Source organism: Sciurus carolinensis, chromosome 15, assembly GCF_902686445.1.
Source record: "Sciurus carolinensis chromosome 15, mSciCar1.2, whole genome shotgun sequence".
NCBI classification, from domain to species: Eukaryota; Metazoa; Chordata; class Mammalia; order Rodentia; family Sciuridae; genus Sciurus; species Sciurus carolinensis.
The window spans coordinates 34,121,491-34,146,472 of record NC_062227.1 but is presented as its reverse complement, the minus strand read 5'-3'; the positions used below and the strand labels follow the sequence as shown (position 1 = coordinate 34,146,472).

The 24,982-nt window shown below is 40.7% G+C and overlaps 1 protein-coding gene across 1 annotated transcript in view; it reads right to left on the bottom strand.

Moving 5' to 3' along the window:
• Lama3 (laminin subunit alpha 3) overlaps nucleotides 1-24,982 on the bottom strand; it is a 263,204-nt gene that overhangs the window by 55,425 nt on the left and 182,797 nt on the right. Inside the window, 7 exon segments of the mRNA XM_047526418.1 lie at nucleotides 3,609-3,760; nucleotides 4,357-4,407; nucleotides 6,076-6,182; nucleotides 10,489-10,569; nucleotides 13,493-13,602; nucleotides 18,999-19,112; nucleotides 23,133-23,363. Coding sequence (XP_047382374.1) covers nucleotides 3,609-3,760; nucleotides 4,357-4,407; nucleotides 6,076-6,182; nucleotides 10,489-10,569; nucleotides 13,493-13,602; nucleotides 18,999-19,112; nucleotides 23,133-23,363 — 846 coding nt within the window.

The window sequence follows — 24,982 nt, the reverse complement described above, 5'->3', positions numbered from 1 at the left end:
TGATCTATTGATTTCCAGATTCTATATTTGGTTTAAAAAATCTATGCTTAACCTTAGAGTACTAAAGGTAGCACACATTCTTAAGCATAACATCCAAACCCTCAGTCTACCCACTTAGTAGATGAGCCCTCCCAAGATTTATCCCTTTCATCACCAAACTGTGAAATGTGATATGAAACTTCATGGTGGGTTACGGTGAAAGTGAGTTAATATATTCTAAAATGTAATGTATATATGAGCCTTCAAAAATGTTAGCTCATACTCTTACTGAAGTAGCTACTAAAGGTATCTACTTTATTGAAAGATTCATCAGATTTCAAGACTCCAAAATAATAGAGCTGTTGGAAAATTCCAGAGCTTATGCAGTTGAACATCTTAATATGATAAAGGAGAAAACTGAAGCTTAAGGAAGTTGAGCAACTTATCCATGGTTGTATAGTTGACCTGATTGCTTCAGGTCACAATGCATGTCCCTCATCTTTTTCAAAGTACAAAATTGCCTCATTACTTTTAAAGGTAGCATTGCTGCACAGAATAGAGTACTGATTATTTTTGGTTTTGGGGGGAAAACAATATATTGAAAAAGTTGACAAGAAAAAAATGCTTATCTTGCCTCCATTTGTATGTTGGAGCCAGTTTTGGGTAAAAGAACACATTCTTAAGCATAATACATCCAAACCCTCAGTCTACCCACTTAGTAGATGAGCCCTACTAAGATTTATCTCTTTCATCAGCAAACTGTGAAATGTGATATGAAACTTCATGGTGGGTTATGGTGAATGTGAGTTAGTATATTCTAAAATGTAATGTATATATGAGCCTTCAAAAATGTTAGCTCATACTCTTACTGAATTGTCACAGAGTTTGTGTAACACAGCAAGAAGATAGCTCTTTTTAAATTTTATAATGGGAAAACTGACATGAATACATAGATGTCATAGATAAGAGGTAAAGAATGGTCATTAGAATTTGGTCTTGATCTGACTTCTTCTAGAACCTCAGTGTTCTAGTTATGTGGTTTTAGGCAGTTATTTAGCTTCTGTGTCTGTTAAATGACAATAATACTATTTCCCAGAAGGAATGTTGTAAGACTTGTGCAAAACGCCTAGCAGAGAATACGGTGCATAGTATACACACAGAAAATTGAAGCAGTGCAGGGCTGTGTCAAGGAAATCAAAGCAACTCAGGTAGCTTCCTTTTTTTCTCATAACATAAAGGCTATTTTTTCTTTCTCCTCTATATTAAGCCTATAAACCATGGACTAAAATTACCCTGAAGGGATGAAAGGAGTCATTTTTCTAGAATTACTTCTTACTATATATATTCTGCTATAGCCACTACAATCAGCCTTTACTCTAAAAGCATTTATTAAATGTTCCCCAAAGCCTCTTTCAGTGTGTCGAGACTTGGGTATATTTCATTTACTGAATTATTTTACTTCATTGAGCATTTTTTTTTCATTTCCATGATTTTCAATGGGATCTATTTATCTCTACCTCTCCTTGCTTAATTTCTGATAGTTACTCTACCCCCTCAAATTTCCTAATTTCTTGTTCCTTGTTTTGGATACTACTCTTCAAAGTAACTTTCAGATTAACCTCTTATTTTCATTGGCATATAGTGCACTCATTTCCTGACTATTGCTTCAGCTGGGCATTTTTTCTGTTGTTATATGGTTGTTGAAATGTTCGCAGGTTGTTCATTGGGAGTTGCCCCCTCTGCATTCCCCACGCCCTGTCTAGTGAGCTTATAACCACTGTTACCCCCACGTTGGACCTCTGAGTGCAGGACCAGGTCTTATGTTGGAATTCAGGACTTGTGCACTATGGTGACATTGGGGATGTCATATTCCAGCACAGATCCAACTTTGAGGATCTGTATGGTCAGACCAAAATGCTGTGATCCCTATAGCTTTCCTTTATTCTCACAGAGCCATTGCCCAACAACAAACCCTGGGCTGTTTAAAAGTTGTGTTTTTTCAGACTTCATTCATGGGCAGAATAGGCTACCTCAGAAGTTCTCCCTCAGAGAACCTGACTCTGACCCTGTGGGGCACTTTAGGCCCCATTATTTCTAAGGATCCTCTGCCAGCCACCTTCTTTCCAAGTGCACAAAGAACATTCACACAGGAGGACCATATTTAGAGCTATGAAACAAACCTTGGCATATTTAAAATAATTGAAATCATATATAGTTTGCACTCTGACCACAACAGAGTTGAATTAGAAATTAACAATAGAAAATTCTCTGGAGAATTTTCCAATTTGCAAATTAAACAGCACACTTCTAAATCACTCATGGGTTATAGATATGTCACAAGGGAAAATTAGAAAGTCTTTTGAATTGAACAGCATTTTAAACATTTCGAAATCTGTGAAACACAGCAAAAGCAACACTGAGGGCAAGAGCTTATAACCTCAAATGTTTGTGTTTGCAATAAAAAAGGTTTTGAATCAGTAAAATAAGCTTTCATCTAGAAAACTAGAAAACAAATAGCAAAATATGCCCAAACCAGCAGGGAGAAGAAAAGCAATAGGGATAAGAACAGAAATCAATGAAACTGCTAAGAGAAAAACAATGGAGAAAACCAATGAAATAGAAAGTTCAATAAAGTTGATAAACCTCTAGCCAAAATAATTGAGAGAAAGAGATAAGGCACAATTTATCAGATATCCGGATAATATGAGAGGGTAGTGCTATAGATTTTGTAGCTATTAAAAGTATAGAAAGGAACATTATGAACAATTTTATGTCACCACATTTCTTCATTTAAATGAAAGAGGCACATTATTTGAAAGACTCAGACTACCAAATATCACTTAAGAAGAAATAGATAATCTGAATAGTCTCATATCTATTTTTAAAAATTAAATGTATGGTTTCTTTAAAAAAAAATCAAACAAAGCAAACCTTAGGCTCACATGATTTTTCTTAAAAATTCTATCAAACATTTAAAGAAGAATTATGCTAATTTTATAGAACCCTATATCTGAGTCTTTTGAATGCAAGACACCGAGTTAAAGGCTCTATGAGAAAAAAATTAGCCATGAACATTCAGTTAAGTAAAGAATGTACACTTAGAAGTGTTAGGTTTGTGTGTTCATGAGCACTTTCCACCAGTAAAAATCTTATCTTCATTTGGATCATTTGGAGGAAGAAGGGAGCCCCTTGATTCTTAAATTGGAGTCAGTTCCTCCCCCTTTCCTGCCCAAAGGTATTCATCTATGCCCCCTCGATAGTCAACCCTCCAAATCTGCAGGTTCTGCATCTGCAGATTCAACCAAGTATCAAAAATATATTTTTAAAAAACTGTGTGTGCTGAACAAGTACAGACTTTTTTTTCCTGCCATGATTCCCTAAACAATATAGTATAATAGCAATTTACATGGCTTTTACATGGCATTAGGTATCATAAATAATCTAGAGATAATTTAAAACATACAGGGAGATGCGTGTAGGTTATATGCAAATACTACACCATTTTATATAAAAGACTTGAGCATCTGCAAATTTTGGTATCCGCAGGGGTCCTGGAACCAATCCCTGTGGCTACCAGAGACACAGCTGTATTCACAGACTCCGTACTCTAGGCCCCCCAGGGGATTTACCCTCAGGTCCTTGGCTTGGGTCTCCATGTGTCGAATGTGCTCCAGAGTGCTGGCACTGGCACTCAGGCCTTGTAGCTGAGACTTGACCAGCCGGAGCTCCTCACCCATGGTGGCCAGGTCATTCAGGAGCGTCATAACACAGCTGTCACAATCTGCAGGGACCATAATCACAGGTAAAACTGCTGGGGCTGAAGTCAAGGGAAGGCACAGAGAACGTAAGTTCTGGACCATACACACATGGGTCGTCACAGGCAGAAATCACAACTCTGGTCTTCTCAGGGGGGATGTGAATTCTAAAAACAGGTGAGCCCTATACACCAGATCATTTCAAATAAAAGTGGTGATTCTATGCAACTTGTTGATTCTTTGGAATATGGAAAAAATAATAGCATATAGTTTTTATTTATGGAGCGCTCGCCCCATGGTCACCCTTGGAACCTTTTTACCTTCCACTTTTACTCTTTTCCCCAAGCCATAAATATTGTGATAAGGGATTTATAAGCATTTCCCCAATAGCTGTATGAAGTTCAAGTTGTGTCCATTCCACACGTGATGAAACCAAGGCTTAGCAGTAAGGTGGCTTGCTGAAGGACATCACCGAGTTGTTGAACGAAGCTGGATTTGACTTTCTGTCGTCCTTCTCTACTTCCTCCCACCGTTGCTCTCCCCAACTTGAAACCATGCGTCCCAGCATGGGGCTCATATCTTAAACCCCATGACTTGGGAAGGGAAGGCTTTCTTTTCTCACCATCACACTCTTCTGCAGGGCTACTATCTTTGGGTTCTTGGTTGATGCAGTCTAAAATCAAGAAAAAAGAAAAAGAAATCATTATTATTAAACTTACTCTTCACCTGCTATTTAACTTGGTTTTCAGAAAAGTTCATTTGAGAAGATTTTAGTCACCCAACCACACAGCATCGCTGGCCTTCCTTCTCCCACCCTCACCCACGCCATTGCTCATGAGCTGCTGCGAGAATTTCTTGGGTGGCCTCCTTGAGTATACATTCCATTTCTTATCTACAAAGAGCCACCTCTCTGGAGGACCATGCCTTCCTTATTGAATTAAAATTCCTAATTGTTAGTGTTAAGGCTTTCTTCATTGGAGAGCTCCCAACATGTTTACACTTCTTCCCAAATCATTCAAGCAGTTCAAGCACATTGAACAAACATTCTCTAAGCATCTTTGAATATTCACCGTGTCCTGTGGTACAGGAAATATAGAGATATCGAGACAAAATCCCTGCTGTCCGTGGTCTAACAGTCCCCAGGGACTGGCAGACATGTGACAGATAAGTACACAATGTTGTTGAGTCACACTGCTAATGACTACACGTATAAGCTGAATTTTGAGTTTGTTTCTTTTTTTTTGTTGTTGTTTTTTGGTTTTTTTTTTTTTTTTTTTTTGGTGCTGGGGATTGAACGCAGGATCTTGTGCAGCAAGCACTCTACCAACTGAGCTGTATCTCCAGCCCCTTGAGGTTCTTAACTACATTTGAGGAAAGCCCCACAGTCATCTTGGACCTTGTTTACCTTTTACTGTCACTCTTTTCCCCATGCCATGAATTCCTGTGGTGAAATGCCCTCTCACTTCTCCCTGAAAAATAATCTAACTTCATCACAGCAAAATGTAGAGCTAGAAATTTTCCTGAACAAAATTTTCCTTTCACAGAAGGCATTTGCTGTCCTTCCCACTTTGTGGCATCTGGTAACTGGGTAGGCATGCCTTCCGTATTTCTGTACAAGTTAAAAATGTTCAAAAAGATGGAGCGAAAACTGAAGTCCTGAGACATGGCAATGAATACTCTATTCATTTAGTCTGCAATCCTTTGGCAATGGTCACTTGATTAGATCTAATCCACACATCCAGGGCTTAGTTCTTCAACTTGCTTATAACTAAAAGATGAGAGATTTTACGTAGGTGGTATTACACTACACCAATGGTATTTTCCTAATAAATCATATTAATTAATTTTTTAAAGAAGGAAGTGAATGTCTTCCTTTTTGTTCTGAGCTGCTCCTAATGAACTCATACTAACTCCCCAAAACTCTTTTCCTTGATGTGTAGAATCCACCTCAAATACCTGTCCACAACCCAGAATATGTGTAGCTATAAGAGAAAGAGTATTTTGATGCCTTCAGATCCACACAAAGAAACCTAATGTTTAAGATAACCCTACAACATCAAAGGGAAAGCTCAGCAAATTGCCAAAGAAGAGTCCAAAGTGATTTTAGCTATATGAGTTTTAAAGATAACTTACTTACCCTAATAGAAGTAAGTTATTCACCAAACCTGTAAATGATACTCAAGCATTCCCAGGTATCATTGCCAGGTTATCAAAACAAGGGGGCAATTTGTTAGCTGGAATTGCATATTATACTTCCTAAAAATTTGTGCTTGGGTCCTTATGTGGTTATTTTATACCAATGATACAAATGCAGATTAGCCGAGGTGTGTACTAATCTTACCTCCAGTGAGGGGGTCACAAGAATGCAACTGGCCATTGCTGTTACAATTGCATGGTTGGCAGCTACCTCCAAACTTCTGGGGATTCCCAAAATATCCAGGTGCACACCTATGCAAAATAGAGAAAGGATGAGAAACACTTTAAGAACTCATCGTTGATTCCACCTCATTTTCTTAACATCTGGTTCTCTGTTCAGGATATCATAATCCTATAGAAGGAACGGTGACATAGATTTGCAAGAATGAATGAATGCTCCTCAGTCTAATGATATTACCCCTTGAATGAGGTTGCTGAGGGATTGCTCCTTCCCTCCTTTCACACTCCCAAAACTACCAAATCCTCAAATATCCAGTTAGCTGAATGGCAGATGAACAAAATACACACGGAAGCAAACGGTTTGATCAATATGGAAATCAGTGATGGCTGGATTTTATGGAAGAGTTATGTTCCTAAAGATAACACACAATTAAATATTGCTTAACTTAAAACTAATTTCTTCATAGCAACAATTTTCAAGTAAGATTCAAAAACTTCAAAGTTGCGCAAAGGAGAACTTTCTTCATATTTCATAATGTATTATTTCAAGGCTGCATAATTCATATTTGCACTAATTTCTGCAGTGAGGTATATAATGAGCTCAAACAACTGAGAGCAATTATTTCTGCTGCTTCTGACCTTGAACCATTATTATTCTACATAATTTAGTGATAAGTACAAGTTTAAAGATCATATGTCCTTCATTCTTAGGTTCTATTTTTTTAAAAAGTAAAATGTTGAAACACACGTTAATGTTTCTGGCACTGGGACATCAATTAAAATATTTCCATTTAGCAAAATTCCACTTCCCACCCTATAATACCCAAATTGATATATGATGTCTTATTGTCAATGGAATTGAAAGAATCAAGGAAATACAGTAACTGCTTCCACAAAATTTAAGCTTTGTTTAAAAACTGTTAGGCAATTTCAATATACTTTACCAATGAATAAACCTACAATTAAATGCACAGCACATGTGTTTTGGGTGAGGACGATCTGGCTGGACTCTGTCCTCGTCACTTACTATGGGGATCTTGTGCTGTTACCATAATTCTTTGAGTTTCAGTTTCTTCATCAATCATCCCCAGGAAAATATAAACTCCATGAAGACATGGTGTATTTTTTGTTAATTTGTTTGTTCGGGGCTGTTTTGCCCATTCATATATCCCTAGTACCTGGGGTAGCACCTGGCATATATTAGACGTCAAATAGCATTGACTGAATAAATGATTAGACTAATAACACCTACTTTGGTCAAAGAATATAAGATAAAATATAGTAAAGAAGCTAGTATAATGCTTGTACATAACAGACACAATAAAAGGTAGCTATGCTTATAAGAGATAATAAAATATTCATTTTATATCATTTGGAATTATTACATGTCAGAAAGTAGACAGGAATCAGAAAACTCACATATTTCCTAATGATCATGAAGACAGCTAGGCTGAGATGGCTTATCTGAGTCTTCTAAGCAGGGTAGTAAAATACTAATAATAGGGCTTCACTTTATTGTGTATATATATTTGCCTAACAAGCCATGTTATGCAGGACATCTATGTTCTAAAATACTTTGTTTGTCCTGCTTATATCTAAATTTTCCATGTAAAAGACACAAAGGTACAAAGTATCTTATATTAAAATCACATAAATATTCAGGAAGTTTGATTCCACTTCTTCCTTATTCCTACAGAGCCTTAGTGACTGAGTACAAGAAATATAGCTGGTTCTCTTTTTTATGGCTAAACACAATGGATTCGAGTAAAAGTTCCTGATTTCACTGATGACTTTGGTATAGTAAATAAAGAGCAGAGGACACATTTGTCATTCATGGCTCTACATAACCAAGGGAAGAAAGACCGATGAGCATGGTGTGAGCTGGGAAATCTTTTCCACGGTGGCCCCAGGCAGGCTGCTCCTCCTCCACCCAAGAAGGCTCCTGTCTGTGGTATATTCCTACTTTGTACCCTCTATTATCCTTGTGTTTGTCGTTTCATATTTAACCGCTAGTGCTAGTCATGATGTCTGGAAACCCAACCCATGTTTAACGATTGACAAGTGTTGACATCAACCTGGCATTTACCTGTGAAAAAGTTTTTGAAATTTTTAAGAAACAACAGCTTGCTTTCTTGAGACACCCAATATAACAAACATAAGCTGAGAGGAGAACTGTTAATTAAAAATTTCTCTTCAAATCAGTTGCCTGCCAAATAAGTAGATACCTCCTCAAGCCTGTTGCTGTTTTCTGTTTCACTGTTTGTGGAGAACCATAAGGAGGTAAAACAGAAAGTCTCCCTCAGGTATGAGCCTTGTAGCTTTTAAATCATGAGGCCTGGAATACCTACCCAGACCCCACTCCATCCATTCCTCCAGTCTCCTTACAGCTGCCCCTTCCTTCCTCACCCTTCCTTCATCAAGGCTGCTGGCTACCCCTTCAATTGCAATTCACCTTACTCCAGTAATTTTACGCTTATCTTCATGTTGGTCCACCCCTGACCTGTGGAGACCTGGAGGGCAGGTTTGCTCTGTTTGCTATTGTGTCTCCACTGTTCAACATGGTGCTAAGCAGACTCTAAGAGCTTCACGCATGTTGTCATTGGAAGAATAAATGAATTTAAGGCCAGTGTTAGAAAAGTTCCTTTTGCTGAAATGGAAAATAGAAAAAACTTAAATAGCTCCTTTTTTGCTACAGAATGGTGTCCTGAGCTGTTACTCAGTGACCGCATGACCAGGCTGATCCATCTTCCACATGAGTAGACATCCTCCTCTTCTTGGGCTTTCTTGCACTTCTCCAACTTCCCACCTCCATATTGTGGCTCCGGTGGGTTCTAGTCATCCCACCCTGTTCACAGAACATTTCCAAAACCCCAGTCTACAGTGGCTATGCCCTATTATGAAATCTGGTTGGATGAATTTTCTTGTCTTTTATTTTTTAATTTAATCAAACTCTTCTAAACCTTAGCTAGAAATATAATATGCCAGAATGACCAAGGAATAAAATTTAGATGGAAGTTACAGGGGAGCCTTACTCATCCAAATATTCAAAGGCATTTTATACTTTCAGAAATAATATAGCAATGATAGGGCGCAAGAACCAAACAAAAGTACAGAAACGAATCCATGTGCCTATGGAAATTTTGTGCATATGCATTAGGTTTAGTGACTTCAACTGAAAGGGTAAAAGAGAGTAGGAGGATGTGATGGTGTGGGCGTGAGGAAAGAAAAGTGGTGGAAGGTCTGGCCCCTATTTCAGGCAATGAACACATTCTGGAGAGAGCGCCACAGGCAGGACAGGCACCTGCCACTCCCCCAGCTGGTCGAGTTCCTTGTGCCTGTCCTAGCATGAACATCTCACACTGAAGGCAGTCTGGAGGGCAACCAAACACTACATATATTTCATGCAACAGGGCCCTTGGCTTATTGAGAGATGGGATGTTAGGATATTCAAGGTTATTTGAACCCTGAGAAATTTTTGCCTTACATGTTGACCTATGTAACTGATGCTAATCCTGAACATCAGTTAACGAATAACCAAGTGTGGGTCTACTGCCCTTTAGAATTAAGTTTACACTTTTCCCTTCCTAGTCTTTATATTTTTTTGTTTCATAGACATTATTGACCACCTACTATGTGATCAGTACCATGTTAGGAACCAGGGATTCAAAACTGAACAAGTCACAGACTGTTCTCAGAGTGTTCAAAATATAGCATGGGGATAGTGTGTGTGTGTGTGTGTGTGTGTGTGTGTGTGTGTAGGGACATCTAGGGTTGTGGACATGTGTGAATGCATGAGTGTAAGGATATGAAGGTAGGGATGTGTAGAGACGGCACATTCAGGAGGTAGGAACATGCAGGAATAAGTTTAGGGGTTAGGATTATGTAGGGTTTGTGGGGGGATAGGTAAGAAGTATGGGGGAGGAGTGTGTAGGGATGTGGGGTGGGGTAGAGTATATAGGGACATGTCCGGGAGTAGGAGGACCCTGGGGGTCAGGGAGAGTGGGTATGTGTGGGGGAGGTAGCTGTATGTAGGGACATGTGGGGGGGCATGCAGGGATGAGAGTGGGAGTTGGGGTACACAGGCCATGCCTTGGGGCCCCACAGGGCTACTTGTGGGTGTATGTACCTGTCGTGCCTCATTCTCAGATTTCTGAAACATATAGGAAGCAGGAAGGGAGGATGTCAACGACTGATTACAGGAACAGTCTTCTATTGTCCCCAAGAGACCTGGTTTCCAGCCCTTGGAAAAAGAAACAGCTACACTCTTCCTCCAAGTCGGGCCCACAGCCCTGTCTGTGCCAGCAGCACACACCCACCAGTCCCCAGGTCCCCATCTGAAGGTGGCTGGGAAGGGGAGGGCAAGGAGAGCGACACCCACCTCTCACACTGCGCTCCTACGTAGCCGGGTTTGCAGGCACATCTCACGTTTGACCCACTCACGACACAGCCGGTGGCGAAACTTAGAGGAAGACAGAGAAAAGCCACAGTGAAAACAAGATCCCTCAGGCTTGCTGCTCATTCTCTTTACCACAAAGGATGGGCTTGTATCAAGTGAACACTGAAACCCACTGCGTGAACAAAGATTTCCCATGAAGAAAGCTTTGCCCCTCAAGGCTGGTGGAGCTCACAATGAATTATACCAGCTGACGCCGGGCAAGCTGCACTGGATAAGACCTGAAAGGCATCCATTTTTTCTGACTTGGAAAGATGCATTCCTTCTCTTGGGACAGAGCAAAGTAACTCACTCTGGAAGAGATGGTTACAACAGCATTTTTTTTTCCAGGAATAACAAGGAAGCAATAGGACAGGTCTAGGCAGGAAAAAAAAAAAAAAAAGAAGAAGAAGAGTTCTGATTCTTTTTAAAAATATCACCTTGTTTATTCTAGTTTATTTTGTATTCAGCCCTGGGCCAGCAGGGGGGGGGGGGCGGGCGGCAAGAAAAGCACAGAGCAGCTGACTCCACTTGGTATTTCTGTGGGTACAGTGGTTGGCAATTTTTAAACCAAACCATAGAATTTGGATTCCTTTTATATTAGCCCTAAACTGATGATTATTTGAAAGGAAGCCCCCTGTCCCAAAAAAGATCATGTAAAATTTGAATTGTCAGCTGGGTGCAGTGGCACACACCTAGAATCCCAGTGGCCTAGGAGGCTGAGGCAAGAGAATCACAAATTCAAAGCCAGCCTCAGCAATTTAGTGAGGCCCTAAGTAATTTAGCAAGACCCTATTTCAAAATACAAAATGAAAGGGGCTGGGGATGTGGCTCAGTGGTTATGAACTGCCTGTGTTCAATCCTCAGTACCAAAAATATGAAAATATTTAAGAAAAATTTAAAAATGAGAAATGTCTATGCTGTTCATTGAACATTACACTGACATAAATATGAGGGGAAACTTCTCCCTTTCTTCCTTGCTGATAAGAGAATTCACAGTTGGAATGCCTCTCTGGTCCTATTGGATGGACCCAGATACCTCTACAGGGACAGTTAGAAGTTTTTAATCAGTATTGCTGTTGCTGGAAGAAAAATTCGATAAAAATACAGTTTTACTGATAAACCCAAGGATCTACATGTTACTCCAACTTCATCAGAGCCGGAAGCTGACCTTTATGGGAGCAACATGCTTTGCAACCAAAAATGAAAAGCTTTCCCCAAGCAGCCAGTGTAATCTTGCTGCCTTTTACTCCCGCCAGCTTCTGTTCAAGCAAGTCTGGGCAAGCGTAGTGATAGATCCCTGTTCAAATAAAACTGCAGGATGGGGCAGGCTGAAGGTGTATGAAATACGTAGATAGCAAAGCAGGGTGAACATTTCAAAGACAGATCTCCAGAAATGCACACTTGTCCACGGGACTTCTGGAGATGTTAAGTCTTTGAGGTCCCTTCTCATTTCTGAGCCTGTGGACTCTTTACTTTACCAGTTTCTTGATTTTCAGACTGACTGGTGTTTTGCTTACTTGTCTGTTATGGTCTTTGCTTGGACCCTATGGTGAACACATTGTGATGAGCGAGAAGATGACCAGGTGACAAGCCCAAGCAGAACGTGGATTACCATAAAAAGAAAATGGTGTCTCTACCTACATAGATTGTTGGCCATGCTGGAGCCTGAATGACACTCAGATCATCACTCAGGGGCTCAGAACTGTCCCAATCTTCTGTCACACTGAGGATGAAACCCAGATATTGGCTAGAGCCTGCCAGGTTGAACAGGACCTGAGCCCTGGTTTACCCTCCAGCCTCATCTCCAGTTCTCTTGGAACTGAAGGAAAACCTGATTCAACCCTCCCGCTCCACTTGCTTTTAGTTAATTCCTTTCAGTTCACTTTTAAAATCACTAGTCTGGAGGTCACATGGCTGAGCAATATATCATTAGTCTCCCACTAGCTTTGCTATAGATAATGCCTCTGATGGGTGGGTCTTGATGATAATGGTTGCCTAGGTTACCTGCCAGGGACTGGAAGGCTGCTTTTGTTGAAACTGCCAACTCTTCACTGGGGCCGGTGCAAGTGTCCTCTTTGAATGACTTCTCTGACGTCAAGGGATCAAAAAAACTCTACCCTCAGATCAGGCTAATGCTGCCATTTTCTGAACATGTGTCCTCTGAAGAACTATGGAGATTGATTACGCCCAGGGCACTGATTACTTCACTTTCTCTCCCCTTCAATCACCTTTCCCCCGGCTTTAAATCACCTTTTTTTTTTTACCCCATAAATATTTCTAAATCCTACTCTCAGGAAGATGAATTTGAGACTTGCTCTTCTGTCTCTGCACTTGACTGTCTCATGAATAAACTCTATTTCTTTTACAAAATTTGTCATTTCAGTGATTGGCATAGTGCAGCATTGGGCCAAAGGGCCTGGTTGAGTACATTCTTCTCTGCACTGCATCTCCACCCCTCCTGCCTGTCCGTGAGCATAGCTTCCTGGGGGCTTCCCCTTGGAACCTCATGGCTAAGATACTGCCTGGCCTACTTCACCCCATTATTCCAGTACTTGCTCAAGGACTCCAGGCCTCCTTAGCCACTCCCTCCCTTCATTGTTAGTTTACTTGCATGTGGTATGTGTTCATTTTTCAAATATAACGGCTTTATTGAGAAGAAGGTCAGACTGAAGGGCTATCAAATACATATAGAGCAAAAGCAGGGTGAACATTTACATACCACGCAATTCACTGATGTGAGATGTACAATTCAGTAGCCTGGGATAGTCATGGGATTGTAGAACCATCACCACAGTCAAGCTGAGGACATTTTGTCACCCCAAAAAGAAACCATGGAACCCTCCAACAGTCACTTTCCTTTCCTCCCATCTCTCCTCCTCACCCCCAGTTCCAGGCTACCACCCAACCACTTCCTGTCACTGAGGTTAATTCCAAGCTTCCACAGTACCTGTTGGTATGAGGACATGGGCAGACCCTGCAGGATCCGTGGACAGCATTCTCATAGTGACCCTCCTTGCAGCGCTCACAGTGATCCCCCGCTGTGTTATGCTGACAGTTCTTGGGACAGATGAACAGGACAATGAGGAGCAGCCTATTACATTTATTGGTTTTGAGGTCAATATAATTTACACAATTATAGCTCAAGTCCTCTGACTCTACAGTGAGATCAGTTCTGCTAGCTGTGTGTTCTTCCTGTCTAATCACTGTTGGTGCCACACACAAAAAAGGTACAGGTGACTTTCTCTCAGTTATCTGGAGGCATGATGTAGTAGAGAGAGACCCAGCTGGGTTCAAATCCCACTCTGAGAAGTTCCTTCACTTCTCTATGCATTATTGTTCTTTTATAAAATCAATTTATTGATGTGTGACTACATACAATCTTAATTCTCTTAAAATGTAGTTTGAATAATGTCAATTTCCAAAGTCGTTGGGAGAATTTTAAAAAACAAAGTGTACAGGGCCCTAGGGAAATGTAGACTTGCTTCCCTTTTCACTTTAGATTGCTCCTGTGAAGCTGGGTATGAAGCCCTGTGTAGGGTGTTTGCCTAGCGTGTATGAGGCCCTAGGTCTAATCCCTAGCAGAAAGAAAGAAAAAGAAAGAAAGAAAGAAAGAAAGAAAGAAAGAAAGAAAGAAAGAAAGAAAGAAAGAAAGAAAGAAAGGGAGGGAGGGAGGGAGGGAGAGAGGGAAGGAAGGAAGGAAGGAAGGAAGGAAGGAAGGAAAGAAAGAAGGGAGAAAGAAAAAGAGAAAGAAAATAAAGAAAAGAAAAATTTGCTTCTATGAAGATTAACTTCATTTTACTTCATATTCACTTAACATTGATAAACTGAAGAGCAATAAAATTTAAATGCTTTTAACACATGAAATTTGTGAAAACAATGAAAAAAGTTGTACAGGATTTGGAGGAAGCACTCAAGTTCCAAAGAAGCAAGAAATTGTTTCTAAGCATTTTATTATATAATGTAAATTCAATTAACTGCATGTCAAGGTTAATGTCTAAGGGAAGCTGATCTTCAATAAAGTATTGTGATAGAACTTTGCAACTGAACTGTCTATTGACATAAAGCCTAATGGATTGTGTGGAATTAGTTTTGTGGAATTTTTAATCCCATATAACTATTGCTGGCTTTGCCCTAGTAATAAAGATCTAAATGCACAAGAACTTCCAGGAAAATTCCCCTTACCCTGGAGATTAGGCAATTCAGACTTTTTTGTATTAATTAAATGACCTGGAATAAATATGATTTAAAATTTTTGCTGATATGTATTTTATGTCTGTATGTCTATATGCAGAGATGACTCTTGAATAGGAAACTGTAATAGGTATGTTTTTAAATAATATCTGAAGTTTAGCTGAGAAAAACAAAGCACACATATCAAGAGAGGACTGGACTTGTTTACAATGGGAAAGACTACCCTTCAATACCGAATATCATGATTTGTCCAGATTAAACAAATCCACCTTGGTGAACCTTTGAGTAAATGAGAATTATACAAAACCATTAGATAGGAGGAACAAGTTCTAGTGTTTCCTACAAGCCTGAAGGATGACCCAGTCACCAATAATTTATGGTATATTTCAAAATAGCTAGGAGAGAGGATTTCGAATGTTCCTCACACAAGAAATGATAATGTTTGAGGTGTTGGATATGCTGATTACCCTGATTTGGATATCAAAATATTGCATTGCCCTCATAAATATGTACAACTATTATAAGTCTTTTAAAATGAACAAAACATTAAGATGTTAAAATAGCTTTCATATTTTTTTCTAGATATAGAACTGTGCTATAAACACAAGAGATTGGTATTTTATTTTATTTTATTTTATTTTTTTGAGATTGGTATTTTAGAAAACAGGATGCTATTCACATGTCCCCATGTGATCATCTCAGGAAAGCTCACCCTATCTGGAATCCTTCTCACAGTTATTTGCTCCCCAGAGAAGTGCTCTCCCAGTTCAGATGAGACATCAGTGGCTGCCTTCACCTTCTTTTGCTCAGCTGTTCTGACCCACTCATGAAATATCCTTATTTTGAACTAATTATTTATCTTTCCACTCTAGTTTCTCTTTCTTTTTAATGCAAATCACGATGTTAAAGAATGTGCCTGGATAGATATGGTTTAGTCCTGTGCCTACTTCACTCCGAGACTGAAAACACCAGAGAAACAAGATTTGCACTTGAAGGCATCTGTATCCTGCTAAAAACACTCTGACTGCTGGTCCTCCCCACGGGTGAGGGGAGAGGTTCCTGGAAGCAGGTCAGAGCCATGGTGCTTATTGAATTCCCATAAGAGTGTCTCAGATACCCTTGCCAAGAGCTGAGATTGGATTCCCTGGAAGTTGTCTTCATCAGTTCTGCAAACTTGAGGCATCTGCCTATCAAGTGTCCTTGTGCTTTACTGTGATGAATGAATGAATGCCACAGGAGCCCACATCCACCATTGCAGAATGCTCTTTCCTAGCTTCCTTTGACATCAAACATTACTGGGGGGAGGGCTGGGGTTGTGGCTCAGTGGTAGATAGAGTAGTTGCCTCCCATGTGTGAGGCACTGGGTTCAATTCTCATCACCACATATAAATAATAAATAAGTAAATAAATAAATGTCCATTGACAACTAAAACACATATTTTAAAAAAATCTACTGGGCATTTACTACATGCCCAACTATACCAGGGATGCAAAGATGGGTTGCTACTTTGACTCAGGGGTACATATAACAATATAAGTTGACATATTAAATACAACATGGAAAATATGGTGACAAAGATGGGCCAGCTTCCTGCAGAAGCAAGAAGAGGGGCAGCCGGCCCTTCTGGGGTCCCAGGGAAGGACTCAGGAGGAGCTGCTGCCTTCTTCGAGGACAGAAAGAAAGGTATTAGCTGGTAAAGAAGCAAGAGAAGGACATTGCAGGCACAGGGAACAGGGTTTGCAGAACCTCAGTCCTGTGACAGTAAGGCAGCTTACAGCAGGAACAAGAAGTGCGCCAGAGACGGCAGTGCAAGGGGACAAGATGGTGTTGAGGGTCCCTGAGAATGTAGGGCCTGACCTGCTGAGCTGGCTCTTCAGTCTAGGAACTCCATCCATGAGCTTAAGGGGGAGCATTTACAAGCTGTGACTTTCAGGTAAACCATTCTGGGACAGAAGATGGGAAGAAAACAGGGAAGGACATGGGAAAAGAGGAGGATCAAGTTGCTGCAATAAAAGAGGTAACAGAGATAACAGAAGCCAGGGGAGAAGAGGAGGAAGTATAGGGAGAGAGTGGTCAAAAAAGAGGGAGAAGCAAGGGCCTCACAGATGAAAAAGAGCCTGTTACTGCAGGGCCCTCCTCCCAGTGACACCCGAATAACACATCTGCTGCTGCCTCCTTTAAACTGCAAACATACTGCTTTAGGCAAGCAGCTGGGCTACTTTTCAAACCTCAAAATTTATTCTTGAAATGGCATGGACAAACATCATTACCCTATGGACATGTGTGATTACACGAATGGTGTGACTCTACATCGTGTGCAACCAGAGAAATGAAGAGTTGTACTCCATTTGTGTACAATGAATCAAAATGCATTCTGCTGTCATGTTTAACTAAATAGAACAAACAATGAAAAAAAGAAATGGCATGGAGATTTGCATATGTGTGAAGTACCCTGATTTTAGAGATTTACTTTGAACCTTGAGAGACTGAAGTCAGTTTACAGCAGAATCAGCCTGAAAGACCTTTTAATATTGAAAGGTGCTTGGTGCCTGCATCACTGTCCCTTGAGAATGCAAGATGCATCTTTGGCTTCCATGTAAAGGCATATTTTGGAGTAGAAAAAGCATCAGTACTTTCCATTGAGCAGTTTATTGACTGCAGATAGGACTCTGTGTGTGTGTGTGTGTGTGTGTGTGTGTGTGTGTGTGTGTGTTTGCATGTACATTTATATGCATAGCATATGTACGACATGCACACTACACAGCAAGCCTCCAGAGCAGGGATTACCTCTGATGGTTTTTTAGCTCTGGCACTTGGCTCAGTATCTGCCATAATAGCAAATACTCAGTAAGGATTCCTGAATGAATAGTCTTTAAGGGCCACGTGGTTATTGGAGACAAGTGAAGACAGAGCAGCAAAGATAGGAAATGTTCAAAAAAATCTTATTTGATTAAAATATGAATTATGATTCTTACAGGTTATTCTTTCATGGGGCAAATGGACTATATAGAAAACTCTTTGTTCTTTGGCAGCTTATATAATGTGGACTTGATATGGCAATGATTCAGTGATGAGATAAATATTTATTTTTAATTAAGGCATTCACTTGTGTTACACTCAACATACAGTATCAGACATAAACTGTTATAAAGAAATGCTTATGAACTGGAAAGCAACCTTTCTCAATGTCCTTTCTTCTTTTTGAACTTATAAGGTTATAATTCAACAGAATATTCTATCAGGCCGCCCTTCACAACACTTTCCTGTTCTGGCCTGTCCCGTCTTGCAGAGGAAGCAGCTCCCTGGGGCGTGCTGAACTGGCTCAGTATGGTCTAGGAACTCGAGTAGTGGAAACACACAGTTGTTGCATTACATCATACAAAGGAAGAGCGTGGCAGCAGAGGGGAGCCCTCAAATAACACAACACAACTGGGACCCTCTGTATTCCTGGGAGTGCAGATGTTCTCTCCTTCCCTTGATGGGAAGGTCCTGGCTACTGGGCAGAAGAACTCTGATCAAAGGGAAGAAGGAAGTAGGATAAAGAAGGTTCAGCTTTAGGATGTACAAAGAAAAAAAATCCTAAGAAACTAATTTTATGTAGGAGGATTTTATAAAACTTTCCAAAAGAAGTTCATTTTCAGTAGATAAGCAATAGAATCTGGGGTCTTGAGAAAAGAAGTCAAATGCAGCCCCTGAGGATGCTGAGGGGAAAGGGAAATGAGATGGCACTTCCTTTCCCAGACACCCTGCACTCACCCACTGTTCCCATAAGCCCACTTTGTCTTGGCAATGGTGGAAGGTTTGTTTGACTAATTGAGCATGAGCCATAAAACTTCCTCAGCACTTCCTTCTCCCCCGAGTGCTTTCTTGAGTTACTGCCCACCTGACAGTAGCCAGTTCTCCTCTTACAAACTCCTCCCTCCCCAACAAGATGGGGGCTCAAGGTAACAGCTCTGACTTTATATCCTGACAAGTCCACAGGTCCACCTTCTAATATAATTTAATGAGGCAGAGATGTAGAAACCAAGGTGTAATGGAACTGTTCAGACAGCTGTTCTCTTCTGATGGTGCATGTTAAGATGAAGGAAATAGGGAAATGAAAAATACATAATTCATCGACAGCGCTGGAGCCTCCTACATGGTCATAGCAACCTCTGCTTAGGGTGTGGTGGGAGATGACGCTGATGTCTCGGGGCACAGAAGGAGGAAGAGAGGAGAAACAGATTGCCTATAGATAGCATCAGACTATCAATTTACTCACAATACATATGCCTGAGCCGTCCTGGCATCGATTTGAATGTCCATTACAATTGCAGGGAACACAGCGTCCGGTCAGTGGGCCTTTGTTATCCCGATAGTATCCAGGGCTACAACCCTATTTTTCAAAAAAAGTGTTTAATCAATACAAAGAAAGAGAACAAGTGCTGTCCAAAGCACGGGACAATTCTAACTGAGAAGACTTCATTTTCTTTTTCTTTCCTTCAGTCAGTGTGTGGATTTCTGATCTCAACCACCAGCCTGGTTCACCTACCATATTCGTCAGGTCAAGTTCTGTTTCCAGGCCACCGTGGGAGTGTGAGGTGCATGGCAGGGGACTCAGAGAGAGGGATGGCAGTGGGGCCCCTCTTCTCCTTCTTCCTGCTTGTTTTGAGGAAGGGTGGAGGCATTGATGAGTAAAGGGGATCAAGACTCTGGTTCTTCTAGGTTCTTAGCGGGAGGACAGCTAAGAAAACTATCTTTGAGTAGCTGGGCCCTCTCAAAGTGTGGGTTTGGGTTGTGGAAGGACAACAGGGAAGGAGGAAGATTGAGGTGGGGTAGAGTCTTCAGTGGGGTTTGCACAATAATGGCCAAATTGTTGGAATCGCTTCATTGCCTCTTATTCACCTGCAGGCAATAGGGAACCCTGGGAGAGAGGAGGTGCTTGAGTTCCCTTTCAGGACTGTTCACCGATATTTGGTCCATGGTGAACACACAAAGACCCAGCTTGAGAGAGTCTCCTGGATTTTATCTTGGTTTGTTGTTGTTCAATATCGTTTCGATTATTTCTATCTCTAGTTCATTGTCTCCATACTGTGTAATAATAATACTAGTTGTTATTTTTCCTCTGAATGAAGAGGATTATAGTTTCTTTTTTCATGAACTGATACCTTTTTAAAAGGATTCTAGTTAAGAATTCTTCAATAGATTTAAAAAAAAAAAAAAAGAGCAATGATTCTGGTTGCAATTGCAGAGCATACACCATCTGGTAAGCGAGCCTTTGTTATCCCGATCGTATCCGGGGCTACTACACTATTTTTCAAACAAAGTGTTTAATCAATATGAAGAAAGAAGACAATTGCTAACCAAAGCACATGACAATTCTGAGAAGACTTCATTTCCCTTTTCATCCTTTCAGTTCAAAATCACTTCGATTTCTGTCTGTAAAGAGGATTATCGACATTCTCTTAATTTTGGCAGAGCTAATCACAAAGTCAGACATTGCCCCTAGTTTGTTACACTGATCTCCTATATGCCCTATCGTTAAAGCATCAGTAAAAAATACTTAATATTTCAAAATAAAGGGTAGTCTTTCATCTAATTTTCTTTGAAAAGCATTTATGTCCATCAAATTCTAAAACCATAGTCAACACAAATCTTGAACCAAATGTTTCATCCATGACCATAAAGGTCTTGGTCTGGATAAATGGAAGAGAGGAAGAAAAGTCACCCTCTGGGTGCTTCCCAACGTGGAAACCCACCCCCCACCATTACTGCCCAGAGCACCTTCCCACATTACCAATGATGGCTGATCATACACAACAACAGATCATAATTTCCAATATGATGTTCCTTTAAACTATCAGGCAAAGGAACACATTGCAAAAAGTTAGATTACTTTGTGTGCTATGTGAATAGACTTGTCTAAAGGAGAATCAAAGTATGAAAGGAATGTTCTTTTGCTGAGAGCACAATGGATAGATACATCTGAACAAAATTTAGCCAGCAATGGTGTGATCCTATCTATGACAAGCACCTACGGTTATCACCACACATCACATTGCCTGCCTAAAAACTAATTGTATTTGGCAAAGAACAAATTATTTAAACCAACAAATAGATCTGGTTAGTTTAATCAATGTACTTGAGTAAAAGCCTTAATTAAACATGCTTTGGGGAAGGCTAATCTCTCATGATTAAAATTAAATCACTCATCTTAATTTGCTTTTGATTAGAAGCAGAAAAACAGTCTGCAAGAGTTATATGTCATATGACTCTCAGAGCATTACTGAAATGTCATCACTTCCCCCTCTAAAAAACAAGCAAACTCAAATTCTATGTAAAATTCTGTGCGAGTATTCAGATTGTATTGGACACTTAACTAAATGAAAATGAATGTATCCTGATCTCTTATTTCAGTAAAGGGTTTGGTAACTAGTTAACTTTTATGAAGTGATAATTTTTCAAGATAGGTTTTCCAGTAAACTTTTACGATGTAAATGATAAGATCATGCCCCTACCCAGTTTCTAGGGCTATTTTAGCAGACATAGGATCTATTTCTCTAAATGTACATAATATCCAGGAAGTTTAAATAAAGAGCAGAGTTTATGTATGCTTCACGCCTGGCAAATCGAAGCATGCCTGTTAGATATTATGCAAACTTTGGTTACTCTTCTTAGACATGGATTTCATTTTTTGTCATGTTTTACTTTGTAGGTAAATTTTCCTGAAAGTAGAATTCAGAAAGTTATAGGCAATGGATTCTTTTGTCCTGAGGCTTGAGTTTCCCGCTTAAGGGCACAAAGTTTCATAGTATATTAACAGCCACAAGCATTCAAGTTCTTAACTGTCTCAGGCATTTCCAGGTGGGCTGATGTTTATGGAGTTTGCGGTTAATAGCTCAGGAGAGCAATCTGTCAGGTACTGTAATAAACACTGCCAGTCAACGATGGGGGAGGCCACCAGCCCCTCCTCCAGCCCACCCATTTACTCCTTAATCATCCGAACTTAAAATGTCATAAGGCTGGGAACCCCTCCTGATCCCCAATCAAAATTTAAAAGGGACATTACCTGGCTGGGTCTAAACTCCACATAACTTGCTTGCAGATGACTTTGACCTGGAGGTTGAAGAAATGCTACCCTTTGTTGCTGTGAATTGTATCCCAGACACTGCCCCAGAACTGCCCCAAAGATCCACAGCCACCCTGTGCTCCAGGCTGGCTGCCTCACTGCGGGGGGCATCCTGGTCCCCGGGCGTCCTGCTGGCTGTGTACAAACCTCTGCTTCTTCCTCTTATACCTGCCCTTCCTGCTCAGTGCCCAGGCCTGCCTGAGTCAGGTAAGGAAGGCTGTCTGCGGCAGGGGGCCCCACCTTTAAACTTCACAGATGAGTCAGCCTGTGCCAGAGCGCACATAACAGTCCCGCAGGTAAGCGCACCGCTCTGTAATTCCTGTGAGGTGGGGCAGGCATCACCTTCTACCCACCTCACCCCGCAGACAGCACTAGACGATTAGAGCAGCCATAAATCACAGGCTGAGTCACCGCAAAGAACACACCCTGGGCATGAGGGTGGTAATCCAGGTTCCCCCCTTTTCCTTGGGCTATCTATTTTCATCGAGCTAGAAAAAGAGATGGAGGAGAGGGCGATGAATGTTAGCGACCTATGGACTAAAAGTCACAGGACAGGAGTCCCCAGAAAAACCACAGCAGGAAGATATTTCCAAGTTTAAAAAGCAGAAAGTCTCATGTGAAGATCACCTTTGGGTTTTCTGCTCTCAAAGGTCCAAGAAAGAAAGTGAAGAGTTTTGCTAATCACATTCTGAATATGGAATACAGAGAAGGCTGAAGTTTGCCATCTCCTGCTAATCATACTAGCATGGAGTTTCCCTTTGCGGAAAGAGCACATTTATAGTGTGAGATATTAAATAGTTCCATTTTATGGCATATTTTAGTTACTGGAGGACAATTCAGGTTGGCAGGACTTAAAGAATGAAGACCTGGTGAAAACTAGAAAATTGGAACATGATTTCTCCTCAAAGAATCCAGGAAATTCTCTGGAATTCTACTCTCCTGAGGACCAGGAGGTGGTGAGGGAGGCCCTGGGTTAGAAAGAGGCCTAAGCACTCTGGGTGAGCTCATGGAAAGCAGAGGTTCAAGTATGGGGATGCTGACCCATGGGCTCCTTCCTGCTTCTGATTCTCCATCCTCAGCATCTATTGTGCACTTGTGTTATCCCATGAATTTCTTTTTCATATTTATTTCCTAAAGATAGTCTAGGTAAGACATAAACTCTAGCCCAGCAGAAGCTTGGGCATTGGACAAAGTGTCCCAAGCCATTCCACCATGCAGGACAGCAGCCAAAAATTCCAGCCACAGTGGCTGCCCCAGGGGAATGTTGTGGGTAGGAAATTTTCCTACCTGACATGAGTCACCCATATAGTCAGGGGGACAGGTACACATCTCTACTTCATGTGCTCTGCGTCCACTTCCTGTGTCAGAGGCCTCCTCCAGCCCCACCTCGCCCAGGGTGAGCCTCTGCGTCTCGGTGAAGTGGAGGCCCCGGATGTGCAGCCCTTGCAGTCTAGACAGCACCGTCATCAGCTCTTCCCTGGACACCGGGGCTCTGCTGCTGGAGTGTCTGAAGTTTCCCTGCAAGAGAAAATGGAGAGTCAGGGGCTCCATCAGGCAAGCTCACTGCCAGGGAGTTCAGAGGCAGACCCCAGAACAAATGTGAGGGAAGACATCCAGGAGGCAGATGGGAAAATGAAATAAAGTAAGATGGGGAAGTCCCTCCTGGGACATTTATATTCCGAAGCAGATGCCTTGGGTCACTCCCAGGAAGGGAGAGCACCACAAGAATCGGGGAAAGGAGGGCAAGGGTCAGAGAGCAATAAAATGATATGAAATGTCCCAGTGTTATACTTTCTTTTAAAATGCAAATAAAATGCAACTGAGAAAAATATAGGAAAGGAAGGCATATAGTCACGCAGCAGTCATTAAATAACATAATCGTGACACCACGATCTTTTCTTGCACATACTCATTCTTTTTCTTTTGTATTGTGGTAAAAACACATCACATGAAATTCATTATTTTATCCATTTCTAAGTGCACAGGGCAGTAATGTGATCTATAAGCTGCATGACGGATCACTAGGACTTGCTCGTCCTGCAAAACAGAAACTCTAGACCCACTAAACAGAACTCCTCTGCCCCTCCTTCCAGCCCCTGGCAAGCCCCATTCTAAGAGCTGCGACACTTTTGATAGGAATCACATGGTAGTTGTCATTTTGTGACTGGCTCATTTCACTTAGTCTACTGTCCTCAAGGTCACCCACATGTAGCACATGGTGGGGTGTCCTCCTGTTTAAAGTATATACTACATTTTCTTTATCTCTTCATCCACTGATAGACTTCTAGGTTGTTTTCATTGCTTGGTTATTGTGAATAATGCTGCAAGGAATTTAGATGTCCACATATCTTGTAAGATCCTGTTTTCTATGTATATATATGTGTGTGTGTGTGTGTGTGTATAAATCTTGTTTGCTATTTATATATACATAAAAGCAGCATTGTGTGATCATATGATAGTTCTATGCAAATGTTTCTAGGAACCTCCACATTGTTTTCCACAGCAGATGCATCATTTTACATTCCTACCTAGTGCAAAAGGGCCCCAATTTCTCCATATTCTTGCCAACATTTGTGATTCTTTTGCCATTGTTATTGTTTTAACAGTAACCATCCTAATGGATGTGAGGTGGTATCTCACTATGGTTTTGATTTGCCTTTCTCTAGTGATTAATGGTGCTAAGCATCTTTTCATGTAAAAGCTTTCACTTTTGACCTTTATATTCTGCTATGTCCTTTGAATTCAGTTTCTACATCTCTTAAATGGGCATAGTAATACCTAATATCTCAAGACTGTCATGAAGATTAAATTAAACAATATGATGTGTATAAAATGTTCAACACAGTGTCTAGAATGTACTAGACATTCAATCAATGGTAGCTATTATTATTGACATAAATATAATACTTATATAATTTTAATTGATTTTAACAGCTTGGGGTATAATTTGCATATGATAATATTCTTTCATTTTGGGTGTATAATTTTTAGTAAATTTATAGAATTGTACAACCATCACCATAATTTTAGGATATTTTCATCATCCCCCAAATAATCTTTATGCTCATTTTAAGTCATTATCCATTCTCAACCCATCCCAAACACTAATCTCTACCCTATCTCTATAGATTTGCCCA